This window comes from Thalassophryne amazonica, chromosome 23 (assembly GCF_902500255.1).
Source record: "Thalassophryne amazonica chromosome 23, fThaAma1.1, whole genome shotgun sequence".
Classification (NCBI taxonomy): Eukaryota; Metazoa; Chordata; class Actinopteri; order Batrachoidiformes; family Batrachoididae; genus Thalassophryne; species Thalassophryne amazonica.
In genome coordinates, this window is record NC_047125.1 from 14,028,542 (window position 1) to 14,043,446 (window position 14,905).

At 38.6% G+C, this 14,905-nt stretch overlaps 1 protein-coding gene across 1 annotated transcript in view; it reads right to left on the reverse strand.

Moving 5' to 3' along the window:
* Positions 1 to 14,573, reverse strand: part of LOC117505388 (protein Dok-7-like) — a 49,799-nt gene extending 35,226 nt beyond the window's left edge. Inside the window, exons 1-4 of the mRNA XM_034165033.1 lie at positions 14,295 to 14,573; positions 9,980 to 10,210; positions 6,299 to 6,499; positions 1,748 to 1,867 (exon numbers count right to left, since the gene is read on the reverse strand). Of these exons, the coding sequence (XP_034020924.1) occupies positions 1,748 to 1,867; positions 6,299 to 6,499; positions 9,980 to 10,210; positions 14,295 to 14,487 (745 nt within the window). The 5' untranslated portion in view covers positions 14,488 to 14,573. The remainder of the gene's footprint in view (positions 1 to 1,747; positions 1,868 to 6,298; positions 6,500 to 9,979; positions 10,211 to 14,294) is intronic.
* Between the last annotated feature and the right edge of the window lie 332 nt (positions 14,574 to 14,905).

Below are 14,905 nucleotides of genomic sequence, written 5' to 3' on the forward strand. Positions count from 1 at the left end.
GATGAAAACTGGTAGATGATCACTAATGTCACTGATTAATAATCCACTCAGTGTTATTCTCAATATCATTGCTGAATATATTATCAATTAAGGTGGCACTATGGGATGTAATTCTGCTTGGCCTGGTGATTTTTGGATATAAACTCATACTGTACATTATACTGATAAATTCATCTGTTATTTTATGCTTATTTGGATTGAGCAGATCAATATTTAAGTCACCACAAATGAAATTGGCTGATTTCGGCATAAAAATGGCCGCCATTTCCAAACAAAACGAATCTATGACTATAATTTTTTGACGGGAAATATGGCAATGACCCATATTATGCCCTTGACAAATTAGAAAAAAATATCACAGTTTTTGCAAAAAAAATTGCCTATCAAAATGGCTATTTTCGGCATAAAAATAGCCGCCATTTCCAAACGAACGAAATGTACAAATATGATTTCTAGACGGGAACAATGACAATGACCCATATTATGCACCTGCCACCATTAACACAAAGAAACAAATCTATGAATATGATTTTTTTAGACGGGAACAATGACCCATGCCATGTTATGAGACAGTTTTTGCAAAAATTGTCTTTGAATGCTCAAAATGATGATTTTTGGCATAAAATGGCCACAATTTCCACAGTTTTTGGGATATTGCAAGTAAACTGATGCTGACAACTACGATGGATGCCGCGCCATGACAGGTTCGCGGCCAATCAGCAGGTAAACCCCCCCCCACCAATACAAACAAAAACAAGACTCAATTTGGTCCCATTAGCACTCATTACGCAAGTCTTTTAAATCTTTTGGGCTGTGTCATGTGTAACTGTTCAGAAAAAACTAAGCTTCAAATTATAATACAGATTCTGCATTTCAACATTGACTTTATGTTACACATTTTAATAAATATTATCAGGTTGACATGGAAGAGCTTTGTTCTGAAAGCTTAAATGTAGCTGCTCCAAACTAAATATAGTCATGTTAAATTGTACCAACACTTTGCTATTCATACATCTCTCATTACACTCAAGTTTTTGTGGTGCAAATGATCACAAATAATGAAGGATCACATTGTTCCCACATTAGTAAGTTATTAAACCAGTGTTGCTTGTGTTTTTGGCTACAATCACAAAGTGACATCTAGCCAAGCACTCCTGCTATAATAATCACAACGGCGAAGGGGGGGGGGGGGCTACTTGGAACATCATCCAGCATTACTCCTTAGTACTTTTATCTGGCAACTATACATAGATGACATTTTAATTTGTCGCTATAATCCAAGTTAGTGCAGTACTTATCCTCTCACTGATGTTTAAGGTGACCCGCTATACTTTGACCACAGCACACAGAGGCTGAGACATTCAACTAACAGTATAAACCACTTCAGAGGGATTATCCAATTACTTAAAAACAGGTGTCATTATTTAGTCACATCAAAGCGCATCCATGTGTGGAGGAACCCTCAGACTATATCTGTCACCAGACCAAAAATGGCTGTATTCCAGGAAGGCAGCACACTGAACAGCTCAGATGAAGCTCCTGGAAACACGGAAGAGGAGCCAAACACGCAACAATTCCCGTAACTTAAGGGTTCACTTGTTAATCGTTACAAATCAGTTAATGAAACAGGCATCCTTTGTGAGACTGCAAACATCCACTTCAAGCATTCCTTATTTTATGCCCTTGTTTGGTGCATTGAACTGTGCAGTCCATCCCATAGGGGCACTAAACACCTCTACTAACTGACCTGGTAAAACTGGCCGCAGTCCAAAAGGGCCTCTGGTGGGGGAGATGCCTCTGACGATGCAGTCGAATAGAAAACTGATCTGCTCGCTCTCAGCAGATGCGAGAAGAAAAACACCAGCCCCTGCAGGAAGAAGACTTTATGAGTGCCGCTTGTTGTTTTGACTGACATTTCTCCAGCGCACTGCAATCGGTCCAACATCAGCCTGCAAATAAGAACACCATAAAATAAGAAGTGACAGCATTTTGATCCCAATAGACAGATGCAAGAGGATGTTTAATGATTCCTGCTTCACGTTTCCTGTCCATTCAGTCTCATCATTGGTAATATAAATGACGCAAAGGTCAGCTCCTCCCTGTCACCAACAAAAGGGTCGTTTTATGTCCCTCTCTCCCCTCAAGACCACCCTCGATCGCATTCCAAACACTCCATCTGACATGAGCGAGGTCAAAGGTCAACACCAAAGTGAGCTTTGCCGTCTCCACCAGCTGAGACTGAAGATGCGTTTGATAGGACGCCGTCAAGGCACCTTGCACAAAACGCTCATATGGTAACATCCGCGCGTGTGTCACGTTTGGAAAGCAAGTGTAACGTAGTACAAAAAGAAACAGGTGGCAAAGGCTCTTTAAGTTTACACAATACTTCGTAGGAAATTTTAAGTGGGACCTCATGGTCTCTCTTCCAGCAGTGATAAAACAATGCAACAGGACTGAAGACTTTGTTCAGCAAGTGGGACGTGTAAGAACTCACAGGCACAGAAAGTCAAGGTTGGCTTTTTTATTTTTTATTTATACAGCAGCATCTGAAACACGCCTCCTCAACACCCCGGCTTCTTTCTTACCAGTGATATTAAAAAAGCACAAGTACATTCTTACCTCATGAGTGGGGGAAAAATCCTTTAAAGCTAAACGGAAACATTTCCAATGTAATCAACAGCTCATTTTGGGAGGGATTTGGTAACAATGAAGCTGGATACCGCTGTGTTTGAAAACAGTGGATTACCATTAATCTTAACCCGTTGAACAAACTTTCTCAATTAGACCAGAACCTCGTATTAATGCTTTCTTTAATAGAAACCTCAATGAACATCTGGGAAGCATGATGTTCTGGCAAGATTCCTTTTTCAAGATTCAAGATTCCTGAAGTTCCTATTGCTACGAAAGGTAGCTGACAGGATGCTAACAGAAAACGGTGATAAAGTTTAAGGAATATTTAATGTACTTGATATAATTACAAAATAATGACATGCTAACATTTATAAACAGCTATAAATAAATAAGCAATCACGTTTTTTCTCTTTTTACTAAACAAGAGGTTTCACTAGAGAATTTTTTTTCAATTTCAATTTATATACCACCAAATCACAACAAAGTTGCCTCAAGGTGCTTCACACAAGTAATGTCTAACCTTACCAACTCCTAGAGCAAGCACACAGGCGACAGTGGTCAGGAAAAACTCCCTCTGAGGACGAAACCTCAAGCAGGCCAGATTCAAAGGGGTGATGCTTTGCTTGGGCCACGCTATGACACAAATTACAAAACAACTCGCAAAAGGAATATACAGGAAATGTTGCCCTTGCACAGGACAGGAGGGTTTCAGAAAGAGACACCACACCCATCTCTGGATGGAGCCGCACCTCAAACAGAGAGAAAAAACAGAATCAGGCACCAGAAAGAAAACAAATACAGTATCATTTTTCAGCACTAAGCAACAAGAAGAACAAAGAAATACTAAAGTGTTTATAATACTAAGAATTGAAATGTTACTTTAATGATACAGAAATATACGGTACGTCCAGAAAGTATTCACAGCGCCTCACATTTTTCACATTTTACTATATTGCAACCTTATTTCAGAATGGAGTAAATTCATTTTTTCTCCTCAAAATTCTACTCACAACACCCCATAATGACAACATGAGAGGTATTTTTGTTGTTGTTGTTTTAACTTTGGCAAATTTATTAAAAATAAAAACTAAGAAATCACATGTACATACGTATTCACACCCTTTGCTGAATACTTTGTTGATGAACCTCTCAAAGCAATTACAGCCTCAAGTTTTCTTGAATATGATGCAAAAAGTCTGGTTTATTTGATCTTTCAACCCTCAATTGATTGGAATAGTTAATCTACCAAATAGAGGACATCATCAAGATAAATTTATTGTTTCCTATGTGAGGACTGAAGAGAGGGATTTGTAAGACAGTTGTGGTTTTTATTTTAGCCATATTACAGCAGCATATTAAGGGCTGAAAATAAATAATAAATTAACTTGAGCACAAAGATCAAACAAGAGAAGTGCTGACGGAGTTGGTGCACTTAATCGGTTACTTTTAAGTTCCATAAAATGTCAAAAATTGGTGAAAAATGTTAATCAATATTTTCCAGAACCCAAGATAAGGCCTTCAAAGTTCTTGTTTTGCCAACAAAGCAAAGATAATATGTTTACTGCCCAAGAGAAGTAAAGAAACAGTAACATAAACCATTTTTAATTACTCAAGAAAATTTAAGATTCAAAATGATTACAGTATTGTTAAAACAGTTATCAATTAATTTTAGTCGATGAATAGTTGCAGCTCTCGTGTAGTTGTGATGACCGATCTGCAAGAGTTGAGCGTCTAAAACAAATGAAAAACCGTTACGCTCTTTATTAACAAAGCTCAGCTGCTTTATTATTATTATTATTATATTTAGATCAGATTAGACAGAACTTTATTAATCCCTTGGGAAGACTCCCTCAGGGATACTGAGGTTCCACCAGCATTGGACAGTAGCACACAGGGTAAGAAGTACACAAAGTATCAAAAGTAGGTGTAAGAAACAATTTGCAAAGAGTAAGTACAAATATAAAAATACCAGAAATAGTGGCTACAACTGCTCCTCTCCTTTCCGTCCTTTGTCTTTCTGTTACTCCTCCTCACCTCGAGTGAGGAGTTGTTAGTTTGCCTGTTGGTCCTGCATTGGGGAGGAGCAACAGACTGAAAAACTCCTTTGTCCCCTCAGGTCATCTGCAGGGATCTCCTGTGGATGTTCTCCCAGTCCGCTGTGTTTTGCCATTACTTATTGCAGTAAATCAACATGAGCCCACTACTTCTACTTTTTAACTCGTATGACTGACCAACAGCAACAAAGGAGGAACAAGAAAATTAAAATAAATCATCCGTTAGCCAGAAAAGCTCAAGACCACAAATTAGTAGAGAAGTATGTAAAAGCAAAAGCATATATTGTGCTGTGACAGTTACAGCACATTAAGCGTCTCACAGGCTATTAGCTGCCTCACAAAAATTCAGCTCCCAGGCTTTCAGATATGAATCGCCTAAACAAGAACCCGCTGAAAATCCCATGACAACACCACATGCACAAGTCTACAGGTTTGCTTTTCTGGCAGGAAGAAAACACAACTCAACTCTTAGTTCTTCTCTCATGCAACTTCACTGAATATCATTTTAATGCAGCCGCCTGAGGGAGACCAGAATTATAAGCAGAAAGGGGAAAAAAAAGATTCAGTTCAACCCTCTCATTTTAATCAGAGCATTGCTGTTCTCCACACGCAGGAATCAGCTCCAACGTGAACTATTTATAATGATTTAAATCCATCTAATGAGCAGTTCAAATATGTATGCAGCACCCGCGTTACCCAGTTTGACGTCTTTCCACGTCCTGCCTGGCAGTGATTCATCACTGCGATTCCAGACCATCCAAAGACGCAGATTACACTTATAAAAGGCAACATCAACACCAGCCATAAACAAGCCACAGTTAATTATCACTTATTTTACACACAGAACACATAAATCGCAGTGATTGATTTAATCACTGTGACCCAATTTTACGGCAGAGGCATAGTAGAACCAATTAAATTATGTTTTCACCCCATTTGCCTGCAATTTTTCACATCATTATGAAATTATTGGAGATTCCTATCCTAAAAGGCAAGAACTGATTCAATTTTCAATGATCCAGATTACAGATTATGTGGCCATTTAAATTTAACATTGAAAACCCCATTTAATGTATAATTTACATTATATCTTAATCAAAGGTCCCCCAATCACTCTCATATTTGAAAATGAGGTGCAGACTGGCACTCACTATCACCTGACAAAGTTTGATCCGGATCTGATCCAGATTGTGGATTTTGTGGACGTTTGAATTTAATATTGAAAAGCCCATTTGGTGAACATTTTGCATTATATCTCAATCAAAAGTGCCTCAATCACTCATTTGTGACAGTGAGGTGCCAACTGGCACTCTCAATGAACAGACTAAGTTTTATCCGCATCTGATCTGTATTGCAGATTTAGCATATATTTGATTTTAACATTGAAAAGCGCTTCTGATCTATATTTTGTATTATATTTTAGTGTATGAAAAGCCACTTCTAACAGGACACTGACCTGTGTAATTGGAAGCTAGCATTGGCAGAGGTTTGTACTCTACGAGCGTGATGCACTAGTTTTTATCTTGACTCATCTAGCAACCACAAAATATATTGAGTACAGATTTAATCTAGACACACCTAAAATGTTGAAGTGAAAACAAGCGTTAACTTACAGTAACCACATCTTGTTCCTCCCTCAAACACAAACCCGTTTGGGATGGGTCCATATCTGCGCAGGTCTGGAAGGTTCCAGTGGCCGATAATAACGGGAGGGATGTCTCGGATGAGAGACAACAAGTTGTTGCACAAATGAAGTGTTGCAGGTCCGCTCTCCAACCTGGTCCCTGGTAAAACTCCAACACTGAATCTGTGAACTAAGCAAAGAAAGTGTTGAAGCACTTGAACAAATGACAACAGAAACTTGACAAATATGATCAAGAAACATTGTCTCAAACTGTAATACTGTTAGTTTTACTCTCCATAACGTTGTTTATGAAGGTGTTTTAGAGTCAGGTTAGCCAAAGTGCAACAACAAATTATTAATTTTGGAAACAAAAATAAACTAGAGTGCCAAGGGCCCTGTGGGTTACTGGTGTGGCCGACCAAATGGTCCCCCCTAAGAATCTGTCCCCCCTGCCTTCACTGTGCATGCGTTATTACGGCGCGTCAGCAGCAATTAACTGATATCATCTTGTTTCTGCTTCAAACTTCAGTCCAGTCATCATCTACCTCAGCGACAGATATGAGGCTTTTGTACAACAATCATTTCCACATAAATTCAGCATTATTTCACAATAAAAGAGGGGGGGAGCGATCAGAGCACAATAGCAGCACGTCTAACTCTCTACACCCAAAGCGATCAAAGGGAATAATGTGATTATTAACCATCAGATGACAAAGTAAAACCTCTTAAATAATTCTAAAGTCGGTTTTAAGCAGAAACGAGGCAGTTTTAAGCAGAAACAAGATGCTAATCTGTGAATTGCTGCTGATGCTCCGAAATGACGCATGCGCCGTGAAGGTAGGGGAGACCGATTTTTAGGGTGGACTGTTTGGTCTGCGACACCGGTTCAATTAAAGCCCAAGGCAAAATGGCCGCCATTTCCAAACGAATCTACAGAAATAATTTTGGGACTGGAACAATGTCCAATATTGTGACCTTGTTAAAGTAAAATAAAAGTTATTGGACAGTTTTTGAGAAAATTGGGTCCAAATATCCGAATTGGCAGTTTTCGGCATAAAAATGGCCTCCATTTCCAAATGAATCTGTGACTATAATTTTTTGATGTGAAATATGTCAGTAACCCTTACTACGTCTTTAACAAATTAGAAAAACGTTAGGCTACAGAGTTTTTGAGAAAATTGCCTTCATGTCCTCAAAATGGCTATTTTCTGCATTAAAAATGGCCACCATTTCCAAACGAACAAATCTACAAATATGATTTTTAGACGGGAACAATGTCAATGAGCCATATTACACCCTTGCCAAATTAGAAAAAAAATTCTTAGAAAGTTTTCGATATATTGCAATAAACAGATGACAACTATGACGGACGCCGTGCCACGACATAGGGTTCGCAGCCTATTGGCTGGTAACACCCCCCCCCCCCCCCCAAACACACACAAAAGTAAAACAAACAAAAAAACCCCATAAGGAATAAAAGAAAACCAAGCAAGCAGACAAAAATGTTGTGCCACACTTAAAAATAAACACAGGTCTAGTCTAGGAGCTGATGCTGAGAACTGCCTCAGGTCCTGGATAGCAACCATTCAGGCAGACAACCAGTCCTTCCCCACCTCCCGAAATAACCATCTATCTGCCGCTGCCAGGTGAAACATGCTGCTTGAAGCATCGGCACAGAGAACTGCGTCACATGGTCAAAATAGCATAGCTGCTATTCCCTCCCAATGAGAGTAATACTCTTTGTACAAGTCTCCCAAGTAACCGCTCATTTGACACAAAGTCCCCAAAGCATAAAACAAATTGTTGGCCCATGCTTTATTTACCGAGATTATTACCAATGACATATTTGGGAAATAAAAACAAAAGTAAAAGCAATGTTCCTGTCATTCTACATTTTAAAAGCATAATTTTAAATTTATAACACAAGACAAGTCAAATTGTATTGTTGGTCTGGTGATCAGGCATCCAAGATGTGCACCAAATGGTAAGGAGAGAGGAAGAAAAAAGTCAGACTGAAAATAGCTGAGGTTAGAAAACATTATGTCCCAACACAATTCCAACTGCATGGGTCTGATTATGTTCACCCAAAAAAAAAAGAGCAGGAAAAACAGCTGCACACAGAGAATGAGATCACCTAAAACGATCTCTGAACAGGCTCAGATGTAAAACTGCAGCACAATAAATCAAATGCCAACATCTGTGTAACTGGATCTGTGGATTGAAAACACTTTTTAATTGAGAGTATGTCTGCCAGTGAGTTATGGAATTCCTCAGAGGCAAAGTACCAACACTCGTCAAAATTGGATAGCGTGGTGAATTTAAAAAAAGACATGCAACCCACATGAGGCTGATGGAGGCAATGAGAAAGAAAAGTCAGCCAGCAGTTTCACATCATCATAATTCAGGGTGAGAAAAAGTCTGACGGCGCAAATTGCGCGCAGTGGTGCTCAACCGAAAAGCTGGCAGGTGACATTTCTGCTGCCCTGACATGACAATCTGGCCCACACATGGCTATCTAGCTCTCCGCACACATGCATAACTGCAGCACAATGTGTGCCTCACACATCTTGCACACTGTCAAGTCCTATCACACAGTCATTACCTCCACCAGGACCAGGACCAGGGCAGTATCTGTTACCAGGCATGCTTTAATCATCACAAAAACTGGCAGAACTCTGCAGCCTGTCAAGATGAAGAGCCTAATATGTGCTGATGTTCATTCATAAGTATTCATTCATCCGTGGGTCAACAGAAGATCTGATTTGGATTTTTTTTGGGGGGGGGGTGGATTTCAATATGTGGGTTTGCTTGCTAATTGACAATAAAAAGAGACTTCTCAATTATCACTCACTGAGTGTAACTAGAGTGCCAGTGGCCCTGTGGGTAACCAGCTCAATTAAAGCCCAAGACAAAATGGCCATTTTTGGCATAAAAATAGCCACCATTTGCAAACGAATGAATCTACACAAATAATTTTGGGACAGAAACAATGTCAATGACTAATATTTTGCCCTTGTTCAATTCAAAGAAAAGTTATCGAATAGTTTTTGAGAAAATTGGGTCCAAAAACCCAAATTAGTGATTTGTGGCATAAAAATGGCTGTCATTTCCAAATGAACAAATCTGACTATAATTTTTGACATAAAATATGTTAATGACCCATACTATGCTCTTGTCAAATTAGAAAAAAAAAAGTTAGAGAGTTTGTGAGATATCTCAATAAAAGACGACGACGCAAACAATGCAGACGATGACGAACGCCGCACGACATAGGGTTAGCAACCTATTGACCGGTAACCCCTCCAAAAAAACAACCTGATTTTCTTATAAACTGTAAGACACCACCAAACAGAAATATTTTTTAAAGATCAAAAGCAGTCATACATTTCTTAACTATTATTTAATTGTCTTTCAAAGTTTTGAATCTTAAATTAAATTCCACAAAATCCTTTGGCACTTTTTCATTTTTCAGTGAAATATACACACAGGCAACAGCAAACAGTGATGCCATTAATCCCAAAGCAAAATTTGATGAGTGCTCAATTGACAGCATTTGTGTGCATCTGTGTTCCTTGGGGAGAGGGAAAAAAAGTTATGCATAAACGTTATGCAAAGCAGGAGGTAAATACTAGAAGAACAAACTGTAGAGAAGCTAAAGACAAGTGTTCACCTTCTCCCAGGCTGTATCGTAGGCGGGCGTCCCACGCCTGCAGGGCCTCACTGGTGTCGAAGCCCAACACAGCAACCTGGTTCAGGCAGAGGATGGCCAAAGTTAAAGCCACGCCCTCATACCACTGTCCCGTTTCCACACCGCAGATCTCCTCCAAGGTGACACTGACCCTCTCCTTGATGCCCTGAGATTTGTCTGACTTATCTTTAAAAACCAGCAGCACCAGGCAGTCTGAAGGAGGAAAAGTGTGGGCATGAGATGTGACAGAAAAACACTTTGTTCTTGTGCCCGAGGAGAGCAAGACCAGATGACAAGGCTACTGCTACGAAAGGGTGAATTGTGTTTTTGTTCCGTCTGAATGACAGTCAAAACTCACAGTGTTGCCTTGAAAGTGGAAAACTTGTATCTTAAAGTGCAAATTGTCATTTATATCCCAGACAAAAAACAGATCTGCAATTCAATGATGAAAGTTTTAAAGTGCCATTTATTACTGAAAAGGTAAATAACTTTGTAATTAATAAATCATTCAGGCCTTTTAATAAAGAAAATGGCAAATGCAGAGCTAATCAGAATGAGGAGCGCACAGCTCCTACCAGTGGCGTAACAAGACAAATCCGGGCCCGAATGCCGGATTGTCAAGATGGTGCCCACCTAATCAGTGCGCATAGTGAAATAATGTCACTGGTGAACATTGACTCCCCAACAAATAAAATTGATAAAAATTATATATTTTGTAAGAAATAAACCAAGAAATAAACACTTCTAAATCTAAGAACACTTTTTTGAAAGCAGATAAAACCTCTGAAGTGATTTCCAAGGCACCTTATGGATGTTGGCGCGCACGCCCTGTGTGCATGCGTCACACAAAGTCAAAGGTAATTTGCGATAATTTCAAAACCTCATGCATGCACACACATGAATCCTGCTGCAGACGCCGTTAAAGGGAAAATAAAATATTCGTTATGGAATTCTCCCTTGGTAAATACCTGTATGTTCTGTTCATTAATATGAGCTGTAATTTTGCAACACATTTCAAAAATAAACCTACATCATAATGCTTGGATTTGAGTAGAAAGTAAATTTTGTTAGTTTTGCAAAATTTGAAAGGCCAAACAGCTTTAAAATAGAACACACACACCACCGTGGGGCCGCCACTGAACACAGTTCATGTAGCTGTTCCACACACAAGTTGGAAGATAGCTTAACTACCTTAACTCACTGCTGGCCTTTTTTTATGTTTTCACCCATTTTGTTTTGTTTGTTTTTATTTGTTTATGAACAGTCAATTTTTCATATACCATTATGAATTTTTTTTACTGCAGATTCATATCCTGATATGCAAGAACTGATTCAAGTTTTGAGGTCAAAGGTTAAAGTCAGGAAAAATCTCTATTTTTAACACTGAATGAATTTCCAAAAATTCATAACTCTGTCATAAAAGTGCAAATGTCTTTCATATTTGACAGCATTGTGTAGGAAGGTGTCCTTTGTCAACTGACAAAGTTTGCTCTGGATCTGATCCAGATTACAGATTTTGTGGCGGTTTAAATTTAACTTTGAAAACCCCATTTAATGTATATCTTACATCTTAATCAAACGTGCCCCAATCACTCTTATATTTGAAGGTGAGGTGCAGACTGGCACTCACTGTCGGCTGACAAAGTTTGATCCAGATCTGATGTGGATTGTGAATTTTGTGGACATTTGAATTTAACATTGAAAAGCCCATTTGGTGTACATTTTGCATATATCTCAATCAAAAGTGCCTCAATCACTCTCATTTGTGACAAAGAGGTACAAACTGGCACTCTCAATGAATAGACAAAGTTTGACCTGTATTGCGGATTTAGTGGATATTTGATTTTCACATTGAAAAAACCCTTTTGATCTATATTTTGTATTATATTTTAGCGCATGAAAAGCAACTTCTAACAAGATTTTCACCTTGAAATTTTTTCCAAGGTAAAAGATAAGTGCGGTTATCTTTCTTTTTTAAAGGAAATAATGTTTTTTTTGTTTTTTTGTTAACTTCTTTTCAGTGCTGTCATGTTACTCCATCGCATGAAACTCTTACTCTTTACTGTGAACTGACTTCAGGAACACGAAGTGAAATGAGATGAGATGTGGCTTAACTTTTCTAACAGTAACAGAGACCAGCACAAGGCTGTTGTGTCTGCACACACCAAATGTGGACAAAGAACGAGTTACCTGACTGCTTTTTTTCATTCCCTGAAGAATGGTTTCAATTCATCCTAACATTAACGTTGATAACATTAAATTGCTGACATTTGCTATGATACAAGGGGGAGGCGGGGTCCAATGCAATCCAAGTCTGTTTGAAAGTACTGTGGGAGCCCTCGTTCATTCATGCCCTTGGCACCAATGCAGCCGCATCACCTGCTGACCACTACTTATGCCACAGGCTCCTGGACAACTCCTGAACCTGGACTGTAACATCCACAAGCATTTACTGAACAATCATGTTTTCTCCTACATGCACAAGCAAACCATTAATATTATATTTTGGCAGCTGCTGAGGGTTTGTTCACGTAATTAATACTACTTCACCAAGCTGTAAAACAGGCCTGTATTTCCGTTATGAAAAGTGGCAAAATCCATTTTATTCAGATAATCTTAGAAGAAACTGCTATAGCTAAAAGACAGTACACCATAATAAATAAACAATTACACCAATGTTTTTTTTAAGCGAACTTAAAATCTGTTACAGATTTAACAAATTTTAATTGTACAGTCCCCTGAATGCAGCTGTACAATTGCAGTAGGAATCCTTAACATATTTCTGAAGCGCCACTGTTGAGAAGAATTCTATATTTTCCTCCAATATCCTCTGGACTTTTGGCACCTTGAAACACCTGAAAAAACAAGACTGCTTGGTGTGTGTGCGTGAAGACGCAGGCATGAGCGCAGACAGCTGTGACAACACGGAAGATATATATATATATATACACACAGTGGACAGTGTTAAGATCTAAAAGAAACCTTTCCTAAATTGTAAGGCAATTTCCAATCTTACTGGAAACCTGACAGGTTTAAAATTCATGAAGATAAATTTATTCATAGAAATTTTAAGAGGATACAATCTCAGGTAATTCAGATTTGCTATGGCGCACCTAAAATTGTGTGTTGCATAGAAAATAAACCAAAGTCCTATTCTGTCAGAGATCCCTTTAACTGAGAGACGTTTAACAATAAATTACTGTTAATACTTGATTACATGATATCCAGCTATAAATATTGGATATTTATGGCTGGATAAAGCAATATTTTCAAGTTATCATATTTGGCTCAAATGGATGCTTTATTCCACTGTGTTTTGATCATGGATGTGACTTTTGTGCCATGTCATTGTGATTCCTGTCAATACAAGGAATGTGTTTATGATTAAATTACCACAAGAGCATAAAACTGTTAATACAACACAATACACAAGTGCACGACTGATTCATTTAACTTTAAAATGTACAACAGGGTGTGAACCCCACCCACCATAAAATCCTGTGGAGAAACATTGTGATATGTAAAATTAAATGTTTTCAACACATGATCCATGTTCAATTTCAAAAAAGCAGATGAACTTTTATCAACCCATTATGCCTTGCTTTGTAAAGGCTATTCCCTGGCAACATACCTGTCTTATTTATTTAATTACAGTATGTGAATAAATACTCAGAACAGCCAGAATATTTAGTTACAACTTCTTTTTTTTATTGCTCATGCTGGGATATTAGCTGGTTTGGCTGCCAGGTGATTCCTTCCAAATATACAAATGGCATCACTGTAGACTGACAGAAGAGGAAATATGAATTATGGTAGAAGATAGACGTTATCAGTGGGGGGGGGGAACTTAACCTTGCACATGCGCAGTGGCACCAAAAATGGCTGACCATGATAAATATTATTATATTTTAATTATTTATTTATTATACATTAACAAAAAAAATAATAAAACAAACAAAAAAAAAATTAAAAAACGGCCCCAAATGCAAATAGTAGTCAAATGTTTTTTATGTTACAATCTTTAAAGGAAAGTAACTAAACTTTTTTCCATTAAACTTAGCCGTTCGTAGCGTGCCAATTCTAGCCTTATATCATGTTTAGTATTTTATAAACAAGCCGGAAATAGCATTTTTAATTTGATGTCATGGAATAAAAACATAACCTATTTGTTTTCTTTTTTTAAAAACTGACATCCGGTATCTCTGCTTATGCGCAGCGCACGCGCCACAACAAAATTCCCAAAATGCCATAATGTTTTGTTTTTTTTTTCCCCTCCTTTTTTATGCATTTCACTTACCTGCTACAGGCGACGGCTTGCGGAGGACGAGCCACCGAGTTTTCCACTGCGGGAGAAAAGCGAGAGACACAAACTTTTTTTTAGGCACAGGTGTTCGCTCTGAATGACTTCTGTCATATCCGGAACGACATAAAACACCTTTTTTTCCATCCCTGAGTCTGGCGTATCCCTCCACGACGACAGAATCAGTCATCTTCAGTCATGGTTTCTGACAGCTGCAGGCTCGCTGTCTGAACGAGGGTCACATTCAAACTTCAAAATAGCTGCTGTCTGTGGGGCGCAAAGACGACCCCCCCCCCGGAACTCAACCGGAAGATAGCACGACGTGCTACCTGCTAGCCCACCAAAAAAAAAAAAAAAAAAAAATTAAAATAAAAGCACGAGGTAAAAATAAAAAGGGAACTCGTGGCCAAGCACCCACTGCTGGAAGCAGCGTCCCCTACAGGTTAAGTGACACCTATTTTTTATACTTCCTCATAATGTGGTCCTGAGACCACCTACCAAGTCTGGTTGGCGGGTTTCTAGCTGATTTCAGCTAGCCTTGCTGTGTAAATTATTTGAAAAATCAAACCGACATGTACATAGAATTTTTAGGCTTGGTCTAGAGGTCA